Below are 9,890 nucleotides of genomic sequence, written 5' to 3'. Positions count from 1 at the left end.
ACTGACCCTGACTATTGGGAAAAGTACTTACCTCTTATAGAGTATGCCTACAATAATACTATACATACTTCTACGGGAAAAGCACCTTTTAAAATAATAGAGGGAGGACCTAAAAGTCCCTTGCTACTTAAAGTACATGGGAAGATCTTCGCTCCCGATGAGTATAGCCGTGACCTGCAAGAATCTTTTCAAAAGATTAAGAAGGCTATATCCATCTCTCAACGAGTCTTACCATAGCCCGAGCAATATTTTTCGAGCAACCTAAAACCCTAGCAAATTTCTAAATGGTTAGGACCCAATTTGTGATATGTATTGCACTCTATATTGTGACGGGTGAAATGTTTTTTTCTTTTTTCCCTTATTCTTGTCTTGTCCACAATGACCCAAGTGTCTAAGAACCAATATCAAGCCCTTGCAAAGGGAGAATTAAACCCTTGCCACCAGATGTTGTCACATGGTGATACATGGAACTACATAGGAGTTTGTTTTGCCCAATTCTTCTCTAGTCCAAAAGGGCCAAATATCTTGGAAGAGGAAATTATACCCTTTCAAAGATGCTTGTAGTACCGTGTGTTGGCATTTGGTGTTGTATGAAGCTTTGTAGGGGCTTTATTAAGGTAGGGTAAAGGCGGGTGCCTTACCCCGAGCCAAACACTGGATGCCCATTGTTTCACCTTATTGATTGAACGTATACAAGAAATAAGGAGTACTCTCACTTCACTTTTGAGAGGTCACCCATCCACTCCCCATGTCATCTCTCCTCTTCCCCTTTATGCATCGTGCATGCAAGCATCACGCACTCACAAATTAGTCCCTCTGAAGATTTCTACATCACCATGTGACGACATGTGGTGCTATAGCACCATGGGCAAACACGTGGTGCTACAAGAATCTCCACAAATTGCTTAAATGAGCCCCTTTGAAGCTTCCTATAGCACTAAGTGCCGACACGTGGTGCTATAGGCAACTCTACAAAGCGCTTAAATTAGTCCCTTTGAAGCTTCCTATAGCACCACATGACGATACATGGTGCTACATGCAGCTCCATAAAGTGCTTAAATTAGACCTTATGAAGCTTTCTATGGCACCACATGCTGACACATGGTGCTACAAGCAACTTTGCAAAAGACTTAAAGCCCCTTTGAAGATTCCTAAAATATCATATGCCGACACATGGTGCTACAAGCATCTGCCTTTGAATATTCCTACAGCACCACGTGCCAACACGCGGTGGTATAGAAAATTTCACAAAGTGCTTAAATTAACTGCTCTGAAACTTATTTTAGCACCACGTGTTGACACACGGTGCCTTCACAAATCACTTAAATTAGCCTCTTTGAAGCTTCTTATAGCACCATGTGCTAACATATGGTGCTATCAGCAGCTCCATAAATTGCTTAAATTAGCCCTTATGAAGCTTCCAATAGCACTACGTGCCAACACATGGTGCTATAAGAAACTCTACAGATGGCTTAAAGTCTCTTTGAATATTCCTGTAGTACCACATACCGACACATGATGGTACAGGCAGCTCCAAAAATGCTTAAATTAGTCTCTTTGAAACTCTTTTTAGCACCACATGTCGACACGTGGTGCTACAGATAGATCCACAAAGCACTAAAATTAACCTCTTGAAGCTTCCTAGAGTAGCATGTGCCAACACGTGGTGCTACAAGAAGTTTCATAAAGCATTTAAATTAGCCCTTATGAAGCTTCTAATAACACTACGTGTCCACACGTGGTGCTACAAGAAACTTTGCAAATGGCTTAAATCCCCTTTGGATATTCTTATAGCACCATGTGCCGACATGTGGTGCTACATGCAGCTCCACAAAGTACTTAAACTAGCCTCTTTGAAACTTACTTTAGCACCACGTGTCGAGACGTGGTGTTACATGCAACTCCACAAAGCACTTAAATTAGCCTCTTTGAAACTTCCTTTAGCACCATGTGTCGACACGTGGTGCTACAAGCATCTCCACAAACCGCTTCAATTAGACTCTTTGAAACTTCTTTAGCACCACGTGTCGACATGTGGTGCTACAGACAACTCCACAAAGCACTTAAATTATCCTCTTTGAAACTTCTTGTAGCACCACGTGTCGACACGTGGTGCTACAAGCAGCTCCACAAAGCGCTTAAATCAGCCTCTTTGAAACTTTCTTTAGCACCACATGTTGACACGTGGTGTTACATGCAACTCCACAAAGCGCTTAAACTAGCTTCTTTGAAACTTCCCGTGGTGCTACAAGCAGCTCCACAAAGCGCTTCAACTAACCTCTTTGAAAATTCCTTTAGCACCACGTGTCGCCACGTGGTTCTATAAGCAACTCCACAAAGTGCTTAGATTAGCCTCTTTGAAAATTCCTTGAGCACCATGTGTCGCCACGTGGTGCTACATGCAACTCCACAAAGCGCTTAAATTAGCCTCTTTAAAACTTTCTTTAGCACCACGTGTCGACACACGGTACCGCTTTGGATATTCCTATAGCACCATGTGTGGACACGTGGTGCTACAAAGTACTTAAACTAGCCTCTTTGAAACTTCCTTTAGTACCAAGTGTCGACACGTGGTGCTACATACAACTCCACAAAGCACTTAAATTAGCCTCTTTGAAACTTCCTTTAGCATCACGTGTCGACATGTGGTGCTACAAGCAGCTCCACAAAGCGTTTAAATTAACCTCTTTGAAACTTTCTCTAGCACCACATGTCGACACGTGGTGCTACAGGCAACTCCACAAAGCGCTTAAATTAACCTACTTCCTGTAGCACCACGTGTCGACATGTGGTGCTACAAGCAACTCCACAAAGAGCTTAAATTAGCCTCTTTGAAACTTTCTTTAGCACATCGTGTCGACATGTGGTGCTACATGCAACTCCACAAAGCGCTTAAATTAGACTCTTTGAAACTTCTTGTAGCTCCACGTGTCGACAGTGGTGCTACAAGCAGCTCCACAAAGCGCTTAAACTAACCTCTTTCAAACAACCTTTAGCACCATGTGTCGTCATTTGATGCTATAAGCAGCTCCACAAAGCACTTAAATTAGCCACTTTGAAACTTCTTTAGCACCACGTGCCGACACATGGTACTACAAGCAACTTTGCAAATGGTTTAAATTAGCCTCTTTGAAACTTTCTTTAGCACCACGTGTCGACACGTGGTGCTATAGGCAACTCCGCAAAGCGCTTAAATTAGCCTCTTTGAAACTTCCTGTAGCACCACGTGTCCACACGTGGTACTACAAGCAGCTCCACAAAGCGCTTAAATTAGCCTCTTTGAAAGTTTCTTTAGCACCACGTGTCAACACGTGGTGCTACATGCAACTCCACAAAGTGCTTAAATTAGCCTCTTTGAAACTTCCTATAGCACCACGTGTCGACACGTTGTCGTGCTGCCGTACGTCTAAATGGAGAATTTCATGCATCAGTCACATAATCGGTGTTTTTTATGAGTGCTCGGAATATGGTTGGAAGCATAGCATTTCCGCACGATGGAAAGCTTGTAATGGCCATCATATGGCGTGGGAATGGTTTTTTATATCATAACTTGGAGTCTGAAGTCGTCAATGTCAGAAGTTTCTGGAGTAAAGATTATGCTATGGGCTTTGACCTCGACTGGCGGTATCACTAATGCCGATGCAAGAGCAATTTAATCACTCATGAACGATCAGGTTGTGCTTGGCGAAGATTTGGTTGACATGTAAACCGACAGAAGTGCTATGTGATGTTTCATCTCTCAAGTATTCCAATGTGATGTACTTCAAAGAATCTTAAAATGTGTTTGAGGAGCTTGTTGCCCACTGAGGTTAGTTTGGCGACATGGCTTAATAAAGCTTGGAGCTATTGGATGCAAGGGACCCTTATCTCCAATGCATTCACCTATACGTGTGCCTTGAAGGTGGAGATCGGCAATATTTTAATCGACGTTCAAGACAAGTGTGACCAACCGCTTAAAGTAATAAGAAGCAAGATGGTGTGGTCGTCGTCGAGGAGCGAGGAGAGAAACCTAGGCTTCATGCCGAGGCTAGGGCTGTGGAGCTTCAGATTTGAGAAGCTCGCAACTACTGCTAAGAGCAAGTGTGTCGGCCATGCAGGAGGGCCAATATGAATGGCCGCATGTTGTTATTAATCGAAAAAATCAAAGCTAATTATATAAGGTGTGCTGGCCGTTTATAAGAAACAAAAAAAAGCGCATGACGTGCAGAAGGTCATGGACTGCAGCGAGGAGAGGAGGGCCATGAGCCGCGAGCCTGGCAAGAGCAGACAAGGCAGCGAGGGAGGAGCGTCAATTGCAAAAGTCGAGAAGGGGTCGGCACGTGAGGGCAGAGGCGAGCCTGAGGGGACCCGGCAAGGAGGCAGAGCGCCGTCTAGAGAGAGAGAAGAAAGCAAGGCATTGTCGAGCAAAGGGAAGGAGCTTTTGGCGGACGAGTGTGTGCAGGTTGACGAGACCAAAGGGCCGAGAGCAGCGAGAGAAGGAAGCTTTGGCGAGGTCGAGCAGTAGGAACCTCCGCCGTGCAAGGAGAGCGAGCGCGAGTTGGGGAGGTAATCAAGCTGGCGCGCTGTTGAAAAGAAGAACGTCAGTTGCAGAAAAAAGCCGTCGGAGAGCCAGGGATGAGCCCGCGAGGAGAAGAGGAGGAGGTTGATCAGTGAGAGTGGGCTGCCAAGAAGCAAGGATACGCAGTTGTCGAGCACTAGGAGCGGAGGGCCAAGAGCAGCATCGTGAGATGGTCGTTATCAACAGACACACAGCGTGCAGGGAGATCTGTCATCGAACAAGCTTTTGACAAGGGTGTTGCTGCCGAGTATGAGTTGCAAGAGGTTGCCGAGGCACTGAAGTGACCTAGCTTCAGTGTTTTCAGTGGATAGGGCAGCGGTTTGGCAATCCACAACCGAAGTTTTGTGTAATTGGGGATGTGTTTGAAGATGGAGACAATCATACCTTGGTGAAGGTGTTTTAGAAACGAGAGCTATGTCATACAAAAGTTGGCTTTAAGAAGTTTTTAGTAGTTTCGGATAATTGTTTGAGTTAAAAGAAGACCAAAATAAGCAACGGCAAAGTGAGTGCACATGAAGGTGGTCGAGATGAGCAAGGGAAGGAAACTGAAGCGAACAAGGCTTTGGTGTTTGTGCTTCCGCTCAAGATCTCGACGGCTTTAAGAGCACAATGGGCCTATTGCGACGGTCAAGTCTTTTGTATTCAGCTTTTGAGTTTATTCAATATTTTAGTTTAAGGTTTTCATAAGCGTCTTTTGTACTATATTCTCTTGTGTTGTGCATCTCTCTCTAACTGTTTCCCACAGCAAGTAGCCCTGTGTTGACCCGACTCACTAACTGCACAAATTACCCCGCGACATCTTTGGTGAACCCTACGTAAAGTGAGCCGGGGTGAGAAATTTTGGCAGAGAGGATGACGACGACGTCTCAAGTAGAAATGATGCAGCAAATGATGCAACTATTTGATGCTTTCTTGCAGCGGCGGCAACAGCAACAACAGCAGGTTACTTATGAGCAATTTGGTTTGGACCGAGAAGAGTTTTTACGAGGATTAGCCCAACGAGATGAAGCAATGGAAGAAGCATTGTATAAAGTCTCTTTTGAAAGAGGTATTTTTGATGGCTACGATAGTGATGGATATTTTGCATGCTACACGTCACAGATGGAGCTTATGGGTATTCCAACTAAGCATATGATCAAGGAGTTTGACCGGTTAGTAGCTCCAGAATTGCGTGATCAGATACAGAAGCTTATCGACAAGTACGTAGGCAATTGGGCTAAATTTGAAGAAGCGATTGTACAAGTGGGTAACCGGCACATAGTCTTGGAAATAGAGAAGATGAATCAACAGAAGCAAGTTACTTTCAGTAAAGGTGATGGAGCTCAATTGTAGACAATCAACTATGATGAATTTTGGGAGCAGATTCATGCAAGAAGTAAAGCTAAAGCAGATGCAGCTTTGCAAGTACCAGATTTTGTCCCAGAGGATCATGCTTCAGGAAATCTAGCATAGGTAAATAATGAATTTCAGACTAAAGCTATTGATGAAAAATTTTCAAAGCTTGTTCACATGGTAGCTGCCTCTATCATTGATTCTTGTGAAGAATTAGACGAAGGAGAAAATTGTGTTGTTAGTGTTCCACATACTAGTAATCTTTGCAGCATGGATTGTTCTCAAGAAGTTCAAGATGATCCTTTACAAGGTGTTGATGGTCCTCTCAGCACAATGGAAGCATGTGAATCCAAGCAAAACAACAGGTTTCTTGAAGATGATTGCATTGATAAAAACATTTATACAGTATAAAAAATGAAGTACAAGAAATTATGGATGTGCATGAGGGTATACATGAGTCTACAATTGATGCTGACGCTATGTTTACAGGCTTTGATATCACAGAGCAAGATGATGATGCGACTAGTGATGCTTCCTTGTCAGGGTTGAGAGAAGAGAATGCCATTATTGATGTTGTTTTATTTGATTGTGTTATGTATGAGCAACATATTATGGATGATTTCTCTACTGCTATACCTATTCCGTGGAGGTGCATGAAGAGTCTTCACAGAGTATCGATGGATCTTTGGCTACCATAGAAGTGTGTGAAGCGGATCAGGATGAAGAGATCTTTGAAGATTGCTTAGATGATGTTCTTTGTGTGCTTGACATTTCTGACATGACTGAAGTACAAGATAACGGACGCGAAGTTTCTTCTTCTGTTATTTCTCACGAGCTACAAGAGGAAGCAACCCACAATTCTTTGACAGATTATGAGAGTATTCACTGCTCTACTGATCCAAAAGTGGATGCAAATTCACAAGTTACAACTCTTTTTCATGGTCAGCAGGCTAGAGTTCCAAGTATGATGACTCTGACACTGATGCAAGATTTTCAGAGGTTCGTGATAACTATGAAGTCAGAGGGGGTGAATCACTATCGATTAAGCAAAGGATGCACATGCTTCTTCAGTTTCTTCGACGAGGTTCTAGCTATGGTTGGATCCACATACTCTTTCTACTTATGCTTATGTCAGTGCTATTATGGTTACCGGTAAAAGGTATGCAGTGTTCCTATATGCTTGCTGAGCAAAAGCTGTCAGATGTTTACGAGAACTGGGTATTGCATAATGATTTAAGGGAAGTTTTACTTTACTACGAGGCTCATAGATGCTATGTGCTTGCTATGGTATTCGACCCAAGAGATTTTGAGGTCCTTAAGAAGCAGATTGAATATGGTTGGGTTCTTCTAGGTGCAAAATGTCATCGATTGCTAATTGATCTAGGAAGAACAAGCTTACACCAAGGTTTTTGATGTCGATTGAGACCGATAATATATGCTCATGTGGATTTTATGCAGCTCTAGTGATTGGGCAATATCCTCTTAAGACATTTGATCCAGGAGGACAGGTTTATGAGAATGGATTATGGCAGTTGATATATAGACCATATGACCCTGGTGGTGTTCATCATGCTTACAGGTTATGGCAAGAGATTTACCGACTTTGCATTGGATCATGCTTATACTTTATTGGATGGAACTACTTGATTGATGAAATTTTTTTGAGTTTTCCCTTTGATCCTGGAGGCTTATGATTGTGTGGTCAAAAATTTTAAGGTTATTGGTAGCAGGCTTACAATGGACCACTGCTTGTATGCCAACTAGTTTTATACTTACAAATTTTGAGGATGGTTGGCACATACCAGAGGATGTGCAGGTTCAGAGGGGGTCGATGTCATGCTGTTGTACGTCTAAATGGAGAATTTCATGCAGGAGTCACATAATCAGTGTTTTTTATGAGTGCTCGGAATATGGTTGGAAGTATCGCATTTTCGCACGATGGAAAGCTTGCAATGGCCATCATATGGCGTGGGAATGGTTTTTTATATCATAACTTGAAGTCTGAAGTCGTCAATGTTAAAAGTTTCTAGAGTGAAGATTATGCTATGGGCTTTGACCTCGACTGACAGTATCACTTATGCCGATGCAAGAGGAGTTTAATCACTCATGAACGATCGGGTTGTGCTTGGCGAAGATTTGGTTGACATGTAAACCAACAGAAGTGCTATGTGATGTTTCAGCTCTCAAGTATTCCAATGTGATGTACTTCAAAGAATCTTAAAATGTGTTTGAGGAGCTTGTTGCCCACCGAGGTCAGTTTGGCGACATGGCTTAATAAAGCTTGGAGCTATTGGATGGAAGGGACGACTTATCTCCAATGCATTAACCTATACGTGTGCCTTGAAGGTGGAGATCGGCAATATTTTAATCGATGTTCAAGACCCGTGTGACCAACCGCTTAAAGTAATAAGAAGCAAGACGGTGTGGTCGTCATCGAGGAGCGAGGAGAGAAACATAGCTGGCTTCATGCCGAGGCCAGGGCTGTGGAGCTTCAGCTTTGAGGAGCTCGCATCTGCTGCTGAGAGCAAGTGTGTCGGCCATGCAGGAGGGCCAATATGAATGGCCGCATGTTGTTATTAATCGAAAAAATCAAAGCTAATTACATAAGGTGTGTTGGCCGTTTATAAGAAACAAAAAAAAGCGCGTGACGTGCAGAAGGCAGCGAGGAGAGGAGGGCCGTGAGCCGGGAGCCTGGTAGGAGCAGACAAGGCAGCCAGGGAGGAGCGTCAATTGCAGAAGTCGAGAAGGGGTCGGCACGTGAGGGCAGAGGGGAGCCTGAGGGGACCCGGCAAGGAGGCAGAGCGCCGTCTGGAGAGAGAGAAGAAAGCAAGGCACTGTCGAGCAAAGGGGAGGAGCTTTTGGCGGACGAGGGTGTGCAGGTTGACGAGACCCAAGGGCCGAGAGCAGCGAGAGAAGGAAGCTTTGGCGAGGTCGAGCAGTAGGAACCTCCGTCGTGCAAGGAGAGCGAGCGCGAGTTGGGGAGGTAATCAAGATGGCGCGCTGTTGAAAAGAAGAATGTCAGTTGCAGAAAAAAACCATCAGAGAGCCGGGGACGAGCCCGCGAGGAGAAGAGGAAGAGATTGATCAGTGAGAGTGGGCTGCCATGAAGCAAGGATCCGCAGCTGTCGAGCACTAGGAGTGGAGGGCCAAGAGCAGCATCGTAAGATGGTCGTTATCAGTAGACACGGAGCGTGCAGGGAGATCAGTCATCGAACAAGCTTTTGACGAGGGTGTTGCTGTCGAGTACGAGTTGCAAGAGGTTGCCGAGGCACTGAAGTGGCCGAGCTTCAGTGTTTTCAGTGGATACGGCAACGGTTTGACAGTCCACAACCGAAGTTGTGTGTGATTGGGGATGTGTTTGAAGATGGAGACAATCATACCTTGGTGAAGGTGTTTTAGAAACGAGAGCTATTTCATAGAGAAGTTGGCTTTAAGAAGTTTTTAGCAGTTTCAGAGAATTGTTTGAGTTAAAAGAAGACCAAAACAAGCGACGGCAAAGTGAATGCACGTGAAGGTGGTCAAGAAGAGCAAGGGAAGGAAACTGAAGCAAATAAGGCTTTGGTGTTTGTGCTTCCGCTCAAGATCTCGACGGCTTTAAGAGCACAATGGGCCTATTGCGACGGTCAAGTCTTTTGTATTCATTTTTTGAGTTTATTCAATATTTCAGTTTAAGGTTTCCATAAGCGTCTTTTGTTCCATATTCTCTTGTGTTGTGCATCTCTCTCTAACTATTTCTCACAGCAAGCAGCCATGTGCTGACCCGGATCACTAACCGCACAAATTACCCCGCGACAACGTGGTGCTACAAGCAGCTTAAACTAGACTTTTTGAAAATTCCTTTAGCACCACATGGTGCTACGAGCAACTCCACAAACCGCTTAAATTAACATCTTTGAAACTTTCTTTAGCACCATGTGTTGACACATAGTGCTACATGCAACTCCACAACATTTAAACTAATCTCTTTGAAACTTCCTTTAGCACCACGTGTCGACACGTG

The 9,890-nt window shown here is 44.1% G+C and overlaps 1 protein-coding gene across 1 annotated transcript; it reads left to right on the top strand.

The window, feature by feature from the left end:
* Positions 1–4,202: 4,202 nt before the first annotated feature.
* LOC147420562 (uncharacterized) lies at positions 4,203–9,549 on the top strand. The gene has a single exon (XM_086504221.1). The coding sequence runs from the start codon at positions 5,411–5,413 to the stop codon at positions 5,888–5,890; it is 480 nt and encodes a 159-aa protein (XP_086360347.1). The 5' UTR covers positions 4,203–5,410; the 3' UTR covers positions 5,891–9,549.
* Positions 9,550–9,890: the final 341 nt, after the last annotated feature.

This window comes from Adiantum capillus-veneris, chromosome 28 (assembly GCF_014529385.1).
Source record: "Adiantum capillus-veneris isolate H3 chromosome 28, ASM1452938v2, whole genome shotgun sequence".
NCBI classification, from domain to species: Eukaryota; Viridiplantae; Streptophyta; class Polypodiopsida; order Polypodiales; family Pteridaceae; genus Adiantum; species Adiantum capillus-veneris.
Note: the sequence above shows the minus strand (reverse complement) of the source record. Positions and strands in the feature narration are given on the sequence as shown.

Excerpts from the sequence above, each read along its gene's own strand:
- LOC147420562 (XM_086504221.1), top strand. The coding sequence starts at position 5,411 with ATGACGACGACGTCTCAAGTAGAAATGATGCAGCAAATGATGCAACTA.